At 38.1% G+C, this 13,159-nt stretch overlaps 1 protein-coding gene across 2 annotated transcripts in view; it reads left to right on the top strand.

The window, feature by feature from the left end:
• The window catches only part of BTBD9 (BTB domain containing 9), a 206,959-nt gene that overhangs the window by 138,827 nt on the left and 54,973 nt on the right, over positions 1-13,159 (top strand). For both annotated transcript variants that reach the window (XM_032462990.1, XM_032462991.1), the window contains one exon: positions 1,954-2,061. In XM_032462990.1, the coding sequence (XP_032318881.1) occupies positions 1,954-2,061 (108 nt within the window). The remainder of the gene's footprint in view (positions 1-1,953; positions 2,062-13,159) is intronic.

Below are 13,159 nucleotides of genomic sequence, written 5' to 3'. Positions count from 1 at the left end.
TGAGGAAAATGATTCACTTTCTCATCAGGCACACTAGCATAATCTAAAAGGAGAATTATTGGACACTAAAAACAATAGAGTGGATTTCTGTCTGATTGATTCAGAGTACTTTGAGAGATTAAATACTCAGATGAGTTCAAGGGAGTCAGTAGTATACAGAGTATTATACATCTGTTTATGCTTTCCAAAAACCTTCTAACACTTTTCTCTACTTAAAAGAGGAATTCCATCATATTAGGTAGTGTGGATTAGTGTGGATTTCATCATTGATAGCAAACAAAATTGCAATTGAAAACAAGGAACAAAGGATAAGGGAAAGGAGAACACAGGAGCATTTCTCATCCTCAGTGATAGCTTTATAGGTGACACTAAACTGAATTTGTGGAAAGGATTTTCATTGATTGTAATTGCAGGATTAAGGAGAAATGATATGAAGTACTTTTTTAGAGGAATAGGTTGTAAACTATGACCCAGATACATAAACTGGGAGTAAAGGAAACATTTGACAGCAGATTACAGAAAGGGGCTTTGGTAAGGACACCAGGTTGGAACCCAGTATCCACTGTCACTAACTAAATTTAGACAAATTACTTAACAGCTTTAAGCCTTACTTTCACCATGTATGTATAATTTGATGAGAATAATAATGCTTGCTAAGAGGATTTTTGGAAGGATTTAATAAGATAAATTATATACAGCATTTAATATAGGGCCTGGTACACAGGGAGCATTAAAGAAATATTGGCCATTATGATAATAATCATCATCATCATTATTGTTGTTACACATAATCTATTTGCTCAGCAGACATTCATTGAGTGTAGGCTCAACGTGTGAGACACTATGCCAAGTGTGGAAAAATGATAGGCACTGTCTTCAGGGAGCTCACTGTCTGTTCTGGCTGCTGGAGGAAACAGATGCGCACGACCAACTATAGAACAATAAGATAGATATCTTGTATAGGAGGGACGTTTGAGGCTGAAATTATAGAAAACAATGATCTCTCACCACTGTGGCACTATCAGAAGCAAAATGCTGGACTGTAGTCTGATCCTGTATTACAATATTTAGATTCTTTTATAATTCTGTTCTTTTAATTGAGGAAAAATACATATACACAGTGCACAAAACCTTTACGTATAGCTTGGTGAATATTTCCGTGTATATAGCCATGTAACCACTACTAGATGAAAATCATTCCATTTCTAGCATCCTAGAAGTTTCCCTCACTCTTTCCCAGTCATTACTTCTCCTAGAGGAAACTACTATTCTGGTTCCTGTCACCATAGATAAATTTAGTCTCTGTTGATCTTCATTTAAGTAGAATCACATAGGCAATGCTTAGGTTCTTATCTGGGCTAAAAGGGGGCATAAGAAGGACCAAGAGAATCAATTTTAGGTAATAAGAAATTTTTACTTACGAATATACGTTTGCCTGTATCTGCCAATCAGATAATCTTACCAAAGCCATGCAGACATTTTGGTAAGAATGAGAAGGAACCTGGAAACATGATTAAGGTTCCTGGGGCATACTAGTTATTAAGTTAGAAAGCATAGATTCCCCCATGAACAGTGGACTCAAGGATGTTACCTTTGGTCAGCCCAGCCAACTGGAGATGAGAGCTGGAGGAGTATGGAGGGAGGATTTGGGGACATCTTCTCCCTGAGAAGCCAATCTGAATACCTTTGCCACTTGGAGGACAGAGGCTGCCCGGGATTGGGTGACTTGTGAAAATAAATACCTAAAGAGAGAAGCCTCTCACTGCAGACTGACTCTACCTTCTCCCATCATACTTTTGTTGGGGATTCACTTTTTCTCTTTAGTCCTGGAAGTGTGTGGGCAAAGGAGACAAGTAGGAGGGACAGACTAGACATGGATCCCCTCATGCCTTCAACCCAAGGAAACAGCCAGGAAGGACATTCACAGCATTTGTATGTTTTCTCTCTGTTTAGGTTATTACTGTGGGACTGTGATGATCGGAGCTATAGCTACTACGTTGAGGTTTCCACCAACCAGCAGCAGTGGACCATGGTAGCCGACAGAACCAAAGTCTCCTGCAAGTAAGTTACTTTCCTTCAGGAATTTTTGCCAGTTTAAAAGATGGTCTTTCCAATGGGCCCAGAATGTTTCAGTGAAAATTCACAGAATCACCAAATTATATTCTCATTTGAAGGTTAAAACATTCTGATGAGCCTTTACTTTAGTTTTGACTCTTAAGTACTTGAATGAGAATTTACTTTAGATGACTGAAGACACTTTCCTTATTTTGTGGTTTGAACTTGACACTTAAAAATGGCACATATTTTCCCTTTTAAGTAGAGGGGGAAAAAGACACTTTCCATTTGCAATCCTCTCTGGAGCCCTCCCCCCACATCCCACCCTACTCCTTCAGGACTTTTTTCTTACTTAGAAATTTTTGCTGATGGAATACATGCTTTAGTAGTATTCTCAGACTATAGCTTCTTCCCCACCCTCATCTCTGTGTTAGTTACACTGTTACCTAAACTAAGGAAAGTTTATCTTAGGTCTCCATAGGAAACAGGCATTTCATGCATATGGCGTTGGGGCTCCGTTTGAGCTTATCTGGTTGTAGGAAGCCAAGAGGAAGGATTCTGTGAGTTCTGACCAGCTGAGAATCATGCTAAGAATGGATTTAACCACTGCTTGATTAAAATTAACACATTTACAGCCTCCTAGAAGTTTCCCTCATACCTTTTCCCAGTCATTATCTGAAAAGAGCTCAGTGACTTTTTGTGTAGAGCCAGATTCTCTGGGAGGTAAGATAAAGCAAATATCTGAGAGTTTTGGTTTTTTTTTAATTGAGATATGATTCACATACCATAAAATTCACCATTTTAAATTGTACAATTGAGTGGTTTTTAGTATATTCACAGAATTGTGCCATCATCACAATCTTATGTTCCAAAACAGTTTCATCACCCCCAAAAGAAACCTACCCATTAGCTGTCTCCCTGGTTCTCTCCAGCTGCCACATCCCCAGCACCCAATAATCTACTTTCTGTTGCTGTGGATTCACATATCTTGGACACTTCATATAAATGGAATCAAATAGTATGTGATCTTTTGTTCCAGATTTCTTTCACTTAGTATAATGTTTTCAAGGTTCATTTGTGTTATAGCATGTATCAGTATTTTATTCCTTTTTATGATCAAGTAATATTCTATCATATGGGAATATATATAGCACATTTTGTTTATCCCATTTATCAGTTTATGAATATTGGAATTGTTTCTACTTTTTGGCTATTATGAATATTGCTGCCATGGACATTCCTGTACAAGTTTTTATATAAACATATGTTTTAGTTCTCTTGGGTATATACCTAGGAATAGAATTGTTGGGTCTCATAGTAACTCTGAGTTTAAGTTTTGAGGAACTGCCAAACTTTTCCACAACAGCTGCCCCATTTTGCATTCTCACCAGCAATATATCAGGATTTCAGTTTCTCTACATTCTTGTCAGTACTTGTCATTGTCTATCTTTTTGTTGATACCCATCCTAGTGGGAGTGAAGTGGCATCTCATTGTGGTTTTGATTTGCGTTTTCCTGATGGCTGATGATGTTAAACATCTTTTCAAGATTTCATAATAGCATTATTGATGGCTTGTTTGATGCCATGTCTGACATCCTCACCATTATTTTTTTTAATTGAAGTATAGTTGATTTACAATTTTGTGTTAGTGTCTGGTGTACAGCATAATGATTCAGTTATACATATATATGTTCTTTTTAATTATAGGTTATTACAAGATATTGGATATAGTTCTCTGTGCTATACATTAGGACCTTGTTGTTTATCTATTTTATATGTAGTAGTTTGTATCTGCTAGTCCTAAACTCCCAATTTATCCCTCTCCCCATTATTATTATAGTGATTATACAGCATCTTTATATTGGTTAGGGTAACACTTGCTGCTATAACAAATAGTGGCTTCAACATGTCAGTGGCTTAACACCATAGTATATTTCTCAGTCATGGAACAGTCGATATAGGTGCTCCTTGTTGTCAGGTAGCTCTTCTGCATAGATGACTGAGGAGCCCAGGCATCTTCCTTCTTGTGGTTCTGCCATCATCTAGGGCCTCATCAGCATCATCTGCATCTAGCTGGCAGATGGGGAGAGAGCAGAGAGAAGGTCTACCTGGTTCTGAACAGGCTTGGTCTGGGTGTAGTGAACATCACTTCCACTTGCGTTCCACTGGGGAGAACCAGTTCGTTGCCACACTAGATGCTTGTAGGACTGGGACATGTAGTCAGTTCCTGGCTGGGCAGCTGCTTCTCAGTGGAGCACAAATCTTGTGGCCATCTCTACCATAGAATAAGAAAACTAACAATTATTTAGTAACTAGTATTCCTTTACTTTCATGTATTTTATCTCATTCTGTCTTGAATACAAAACACCTTGTGGGGTTTTGTCCTCACTTTATGAAAGAGGAAATGAAGGGCTCTTTCTGCTGTACCACAGTGTCTCCTAGTACCCAAAGCATTGCTCAACTAAACCAAGCCAGAGGGTGAAAACCGGGAAATGAAGTGATTCACTTACTTCCAACCTTTTTCAGAACCCTTTTTATATAGTAGGAAGGGGCTCATGAACAACCCCCATTTATCATTCCAGAGTCATTGCTTATTGGGTATACGGCTCATAGACCAGACCGTCTGTTTCCTCATCTTTTATACATGTCACTAGTTACCATCACCCATCTCTTCTGTCATTTTATGTGTTATAAATTGGATTCCTCATCTCTTTTATGTCACTCTGCTGAAGATGTTATGCAGTTGGGTTTTCAACAAGAACTGGTTGACCACTGACAGGGTACATATCATAATGATTTTATACTTGTTTAAATGGGTTCTTTCTTGATTCAAAAACTCATTCACTCATTAGAGCATCTCCTAGTAGCTTTGCATTAAGTCATCAACATCTTTTTTTCCCTCTTTCTCATTTTTTGTTTCCATTAGTTGGTGGGTTTCAATAATTTAAATGTTTTTAACCTTGCATGTTAGCACTTAAATACTATAGCAGTTTAAGTGTTTTACAAATTAATAAACAAATATTAGAAAAATAAGAGTAGTAGCAAGAAGGCAAATGCCTGTTAACTTTCTAGGAATCAATGGAGCCAAAGATTATGATTTTATGCTTATAGGCATAACCTGAATCTGTTGTGCTTCCCATTTTTGAGGTTAGGTCTTAAGAGATATAATAGAAGATATGCAGATGATAAAAGAAGAAAGCCTTTCCTTTCTAACTGATGTACTCCAGAGCAGTCCTCAAGAGAGGATCCTATTAGCTTCGAGAATTGTAATCTGTTTTTTTTTATTGAAATAAAGTATGTGAGTCATGTTATAAGTGAAATTCTATAGGATTTTTAAAGCGCATAGCCCTGCCTCTTGATAGCATTCTACCCCTACTCAGGAAATTACAGGACAGATTTTTGCTGTCCTCTGACAAAGACCTAGGGAATGAGATTCTCTGATGTCTCCCTGGAAGTCCTGGGATGGGATAGTTTCCTTTATTGGTATACTAAGTGCTTTCTGCTACAGTTGGAGCTTATCTTGTTTTACTTTCAGGATAAAGGCTCATTTTCTATTAGATAACCCTGTTTTTATATTGACTGATTTTGTTTTTTTCCACTTTATTGAGGTATAAGTGATATGTAACATTATATAAGGTTAGGTTGTACAACACAATGATTTGATACATGTATATATTACAAAATGATCACCACAATAAGTTTACCATATATCATCTTACCTAGTTATGATTTTATTTCATATGATGAGAACTTTTAAGATCTGCTCTCTTATAACTTTGAAATATGCAATACAATATTATTAACTATAGTCATCATGCTGTACATTGCATCCCCAGAGCCTACTTATCTTATAACTGAAAGTTTGTACCTTTTGACCACCTTCACCCATTTCCCCCACACCCCAGCTCTTGGCAACCATCAATCTGTTCTGTTTCTGTGAGTTCTTTTTTTTTTTTTTTTTTTTAAGATTTCACATATAAGTGAGATCATACAATAAGTTGTCTTTCTCTGAGTTATTTCACTTAGCATAGTGCCTGCAGGGATTATTCATGTTATCACAAATGTATTAACTGATTTTATAAAATTACTTCTTACCCCTCTTTTTTCACATCATCTATTCCTGTACCCTTTAGCTTTATTTCACAAGACTTTACATTGCAATCATTGGTTGCTTTTCTCTACTGTCTTCTAAATTGGTGAACCCTAAATACATGCCAGTATAGTAAGATACTAACATCAGCTTTTTTACTATAAATGTAAAACATGCTCATGGAAAATTAGTTTAAACAATTAAAAAAGATATAAGCGAAAAGTAAAATTTTACCTTCCTATCTTGTTTCATTCCTCAGAAATAACTACTTTTGACTTTTTCTTTTAAGTTTTTGTAACTTCTCGATTATAAATATTTTTATATCTCTGTTTATTAGTTTATCAACTATACTGACTCCTTGCTATAAAAAAAAATGAAGAATTTAGCTCACTTTAACGACTCCTCATTTTTTTGTGAATTGTGTTTTTATTTTTAGTTCTGCTATTAATTACCTTTTAAAATTAAACAATATACTTACACCTCTATTTTTTGATCCATCAATTGTGGGCAGTATTTCTTGACTCCTTACTATGTTAAGGAAGAGATTACCCCCCTTACATTTCCCTCTGTCTCTCATCTATTAGCTGTCCCACCATATTGACATTGTGAAGATTTACGATATTTTCTTTTTTTTTAACTTACAGTTAAATCTTCCATGTGTTGGCTATAAATTGATCCTGAAAAGGGAAAAACATTAAGAACTTATTATAATATTATGATTATATAAACATTGTTCACCACAGATCTGGTAATTCATTGAGTCTGTAGTGAGGGTGGTGCTGCTCTATGTCACTAAACTTGTGTCCCTCTTGGAAGAATTGTACTGTGTTCATATCACAGATTGGGTTTTCTTACAAGTGCTCAGAATTATTCCACAAATGATAAATAGCTTCATATTAGGCAACTTTTAATTTTCTTGGGAGTTCCTTATTGCCTCTTTTTCCTGTTACAGAAGCTTCTGAAGCATACTTGTTGTCCATTGGTTAATTATTTTTAACTGAAGTATAGTTGATGTACAATATTATGTAAGTTACAGGTGTACAATGTAGTGATTCACAATTTTAAAGGTTATACTCCATTTATGGTTATTGTAAAATATTGGCTATATACCACCCTGTGCTGTATACTATGTCCTTGTAGCTTATTTTATACATATTAGTTAGTACCTTTTAGTTCCTTACCCCTATCTTGTCCCTCCCTCTTCCCTCTCCCGACTGGTAACCACGAGTTTATTCTCTGTCTGTGAGTCTGTTTCTTTTTGTTATAATCACTAGTTTGTTGTATTTTAAGATTTCACATATAAGTGATAGCATACAGTATTTGTCTTTCTCTGTCTGACTTATTTCACCTAACATAATGCCCTCCAAGTCCATGCATGTTGCTGAGGATGACAATATTTCATCCTTTTTGTGGCTGAGTTAGTATTTCATTGTGTATATATGCATCATATCTTCTTTATCCATTCATCTGTTTTTTTTTTTATTGAGTTATAGTCAGTTTACAATGTTGTGTCAATTTCCAGTGTAGAGCACAATTTTTCAGTTATACATGAACATACATATATTCATTGTCGCATTCTTTTTTGTATCCATTCATCTGTTGATGAACACTTAGGATGCTTTCATATCTTGGCAATTGTAAGTAATGCTGCTTTGAACATTGGGATACACATGTCTTTTCAAATTAGTTTTTTGGGGAAGTTTTTTTTTGATATATATATATACTTAAGAGTGGAATTGCTGGGTCTTATGGTAGTTCTGTTTTTAGTTTTTTGAGAAACCTCCATACTGTTTTCTATAGTGGCTGCACCAGTTTACATTCCCATCATTGGTTGAACAGACTGCTTCCTAGGCGTACTCTACAGCTGTGATCCTAATTTTTTTTTTCTGTCTAGGTTGATTCCACTGTTTCTTGGATTTCTTTTTCTTTTTGTAGAATGTGGATAAAAGGGTAATGCTTTTTCCTTTGAAGAAAGATACTGATCTTGATCCCAGTTACCTTTCTAGATCTGTCTCCTTGAAGACCTGACAGAGGTAGAATGTCAGCTGTGGCTGACATAGGCAACATTGCTTATGATAAAAATTACCCCGATTGGTAAATTGCATCTGGCCTGGGAATCTGGTTGGAAGTCATAGCTTTGGGTTTTCTCAGTGTGATGAAAGTTCTGGGTCAATGTTTATGGAGCTATTATGAAAGATAGTACTTTTGATTTAGAATTCTAGGCCAGAGTGGCTCCACACTTACCAGTGTGAGTCTTGTACACTCACCTGAGCTGTCACCAGTTGGAACAGCTCCTGCACAGTCATGTGGACTGCTGCAAGGACTCCCCCTGAGGAGAAATGCCTGCTGCTACCCTTCTTCTTCTGTGTTTCCTCCTATCTCTCTTGGGTGAATTTGAAGCCAAGTGTGGCTTGATTGGGTCTTAGTTAAGAAGATCCCTCATGGGCATTGGACAGAGTAAATCTATAGTACATTTTTTTCAAAAAGAGTATATGGAAACCAAATTTTCAGAATACTTACATGCCTGAAGTATAGTTTGGGTATAGTTTCTTCAGAGTTTTGAAAGCTTGGCTTTATTGCCAGCTAGCATCTAATGTTACTGATTAGAAATCTGATATAATCTGATTCTTATTCTTTGCAGTAATTTATTTTTCCCTATAGAAGCCTTTAGGATCTTTTCATCCTTGAGGGTCTTAAATTTCACAATGATACGGCTGAAAGTGGGTCATTTTTTTTTCCTTCCTGCACAGTTTGCTTCTATATGGAAATCTGCCCAATTCCCTTCAGTTTTATGAATAATATTTCATCCACCTCCATTTTCTAGAAATTCAACAAAATCTTGATTTGCTAATAGCCTTCCCTCCAGTGTGCAACACTTTTATGAATGTATTCCCTTTGTATTTCTTTGATGTCACCTTATTGGCTTCTAGGAAGGGAGGAAGGAAAATGTGCCTGTAATGTTGGCCATCTTGAACCTGAATTCTCAAAAGCTCTTCTGCATGGACTGTTGATACTCCCCAGGGTCCCACGTCCTTTTCCTTTCATTCCTGTGCCTGGCTGCACTTCTCCTGTGTTATGTAGCTGTCTTGTCTCCTGCCAGCACGTACTCCTTGTACATTGACCTCATTCATATTCGTTTTTTTTAACCATCTCTTTACTTTGTCATGGTCCCACTGACTGATAACTCTGCCTGCCAAAGTCTTAGTGATTGCAGCCATCATCTGTCCAAGACTGTGCCCTTGGCAAACATTTTAGCAAATAGAAAAGGTACAAAAATTGGGTAATACCGAAAATTCTTTTTCCACTGGAGAATTCTGTGGTCACAATCTGGAACTACCTAGTATTTCTAGATTTTAGCCTAATTTTCTCACAAACTGCGTGCCAGATATACTATCCAGATTCCCCTTTGAGTAAGTTTTCTTCTCCAGCCTAAGTGTTCATTAAAAATGATGTTGTAAAGAATTTTTAATAACTTAAAAAAATACTTTTATAGTAAGGTTTTTAAGCAGGATATAAAATTATGGAAGTACTATCCTAAGTAGGGAAAAAAATTATGGAAGAAGGAAGCCAAAAGGAAATATGCCAAAATGTTAATAATGGTTGACTTTGTATATTGGGATTAGGGATATTATTTCTACTTTCCTTCATTTTTGACCAATTTACATGTACTTCTTTTAAAATCAAAACGAAAACCTCATTTGAAAAAGATTTTTTCTTCTAGCTGCAGCCATAAATGTTTTGTAGACATCTGTCCTTGCCATTATTTGAGTAGCATATGCTGGCAGAGTGGCATGATTTATTTACTGTCAGCAATAAATTAAAGAAATTAAATAAGTGCTATACATAGCAATATCCTAGTAGCTTTTCAGAACCTTGAAGCCACTTACCCTAAGCACAAGTGCTTCCCTGAAAAGGACACCTGAGCCACATTTTCCTTGTGCTTCTCCCCTTGGGCCTCTTAGATCTCAGTTCTCCAAGAGCACTTCTTCCTTTCGCCTTTCCCCAGGACTTCAGAGGTCCATTCCCTTCTGGGTTTCCCCACTCAGCGAGGCCTGACCTACTTGAGACCTTGGAGCACCATCTTGGATCAGGCATTTCTGCAGCCTTCTAACTGAACATTTCTTCCCTGCGCCTTCCCTGAGAAGCGCTTTGACAGTCTCATGTCACCTGGAAAGTCCTCTGTGGGGTCAGCTTCAGCATGACGATATTCCTGTCTGAGGAGCAGCGTCCTCCTTGCTAAATATACTGTCATCTAGTCCTGGGGAAGGGCAGCGTTCTGTTCTGGGGTCTGTTTCTAGAGCTGGAGCTATTTATTCGCTAGGAATCTTAGAACAAGGAGTCATGATTCCTTCTCTAAGTGCTGCAGTGGTTGAGGACAACGGGGTAAATTAAAGGTGGACAGTTACAGCCTGAGTAAACTCAGCCAAAGTGTAGCAAGATTGAAAAACGGGATGTTTAAGCCTAGACTGTTTACCTTGCCTGCATCTTCTTTGCCATTGTTAGTGATAAAATTGTGAAAGCTGACACTTAACAAATGAAAATCCTGGCTTGGTTCCAGGAGGTCACTGCTAACTGTGTGACCTGGGGGTTGTGTGTCGAGGACATGGGGTCACTAATGTGATGCAATAGAAAAAATGTGGGTTTTAAAAGAGAAAATGTCTTCACTACTGACACTGCTGATGAGAAGTTCATATTTAGTGTCAAGTTTTAGTTTGTGGGATGGAATGGTAGCTCTTGGCTGTCAGATTGGGCCTGTATTGAAATAATCACCTTCCCGTGAGTCTGCTGTGGTAACAGATGGGCCGCTCTCCTTACACCCCCTTCTCTGTGCGCTTGGAGGAGTGTGCTTGCTGCTTGAAGTGTTGAGCCAGTTAATGGGCTCTGCTTGTGTAATTGTCACTTTTAAAATGTTCAAAGGAGATTTTATTTTTCTCTTTTCATACTTAATTCCAGTTTCTACACAGCATTTGACAGTAATGAAGAAGGCTAGTCATGTTCTTTCCTGTATTTGTTTTAAAGGGCAAACGTTGGTATTAATTTTTTTCAAGAGTTTTAGAACTTGAATGATAGAGAAACATGTACCTGTAAGAGGAATGGAAGAAAAAAAAAGCAGGGTGCGGTGGGGTGAATAACAGAAGTCAGATAAAACACATACAGAGGACAAGTCTGTACTGGCAGGCCCCTGGGTTATGATGCCATATGAGAGCCTGCCCTGTAGAAGGTGTCTGTCTGAGACACCAGACTTGGAGACACTTGTTAATCAAACTGTTGATTATGGGGTTATGAAGTACCAGGAGTAGAATATTTTGGAGTAAAAAATATCAAAAGGGAATCAGTCACTCTTCCCTGCACATATGGAGAAGGGATTTATCTTTTGTATTGCAGAAAGTTTTTATGGAAAAATTTACCCCTGTGTTGGAAGCCACGTGGAAAGTAGATTTTGATGCTACTGTGTGACCTGAGTTGTAAATTTAGAGCTATCTGCAGGTTCTGTGGACCGCTGGCAAAGAGGCTCATCCCCACCCAGAACATCTGACAGGTGAAGGTGCTGGAAGGAAATGAAATCCCCCAGATAGCAAACGATCAGGAGGGAGAAGCTGAGAACAATTTTCCTTCTTCCTTGCTTAACCCAGGAGCCACGTTATTCTGTGAGGATAATAATTTTTCCACACCTATTATAAAAAAATAAATAAATAAAGCAAACCTCAGTAAGAGTTTCTCAGTGAACTGTGTGAGCACACTTAAAATGTACATGGTCAGAAAGATTTTCCTTTTATTATGGAAATAGCTTTTGTATTAATATTATATTCCAAATGACAAAAATCAATCAAGACCACCTAGTCCAACCATCATCATCTCTCTCCTCTCTCCTCTGCTCTGCTAACTGCCTCCCCTATTCTCTCTGTACCCTCCCTCAAGTTTACTTCACTTACTGTAGCCAGAGTGGCATTTTTCAAGCACAACTCTGGTATTATACCTGCTTAGAACCCTTACCTGCTCTCGGGGTAAAGACCACAGTCTTCCCATGGCCTGGAGCGCCTGCACTATCTGGCCCCTCCTGCCTCCCCAGACTCACTCTGCATCACTCTACCTGTGCTCACATCATCCGAGCTTCCTGCCCTGTCCCACCACACCTCATGCTCTGCCTTCCCACAGAGCCTTTGCACATGCCATGGCCTCTGGAGCCCACACCCCTGCCCTTTGTCTGGTTAACCCTTATTATCCTTTTGTTCTCAGCTCAAGGCCACATTCTCAGGAAAGTCTGCCCTGACCACCCATCTCAACCATTGCTTTGCTGTTTTCTGTCATAGAGCTGAGCTTCTTTCCTTCACAGCTGATACTGCAGTTTGCACTGACACTTTCCCTAGCGTGGTTATTCAGTTATGGTAGTTCTTCCCTACTAGAACATAAGCTCCATCGGAGCAGGCATCTGGCCTGCTCTACTCGCTCTTACCCATGGTAGCCTAGCAAGGACCTAGCAGTTGTTCTGTTGTCTGAATGAATAGCCAGTCATGCATACTTGTTGGCTTCTTTGTCCTGCTACCGTCTGGAGCTGTTGTCAGCATGAGGCTCAGTTAGGACATCTGTCCATCCCAGCTTAAGTGCTGTCACATAGAACAAGGAGGAGTTTGTGGGAGGAAATTAAAGTTGCTCGTTGACCTGATAATGTAGTCCTTTTAGACTAGGTATGTGTCTTCCCAACTTCTCTTTATTAATCTATTATTGGTCTCTCATCCTTGATTTATTTATAGCCTTCTTCCACAGATTCAGTCATTGCCAGAGGTTCAGTTTTCTCTGGCCTCCACATCTATCCTTGCCCCTCACTTAATGACTTGGATCCCCCTGTAACAGTTTATCACTTGAGATGGGTTACTGGCTGGATTGGTTACTTTATTTTTAAACACTCTTAAACACTCTTAAAGTTTTTCTTTATGGAAGGGCTGAGTGCTTTAAAAACTGTTTGCCAGCTGCACCCCGTTCACTTTGGAAATTGATTTGATTTAAAATCTCAAA

Source organism: Camelus ferus, chromosome 20, assembly GCF_009834535.1.
Source record: "Camelus ferus isolate YT-003-E chromosome 20, BCGSAC_Cfer_1.0, whole genome shotgun sequence".
Lineage (NCBI taxonomy): Eukaryota > Metazoa > Chordata > Mammalia > Artiodactyla > Camelidae > Camelus > Camelus ferus.
Note: the sequence above shows the minus strand (reverse complement) of the source record. Positions and strands in the feature narration are given on the sequence as shown.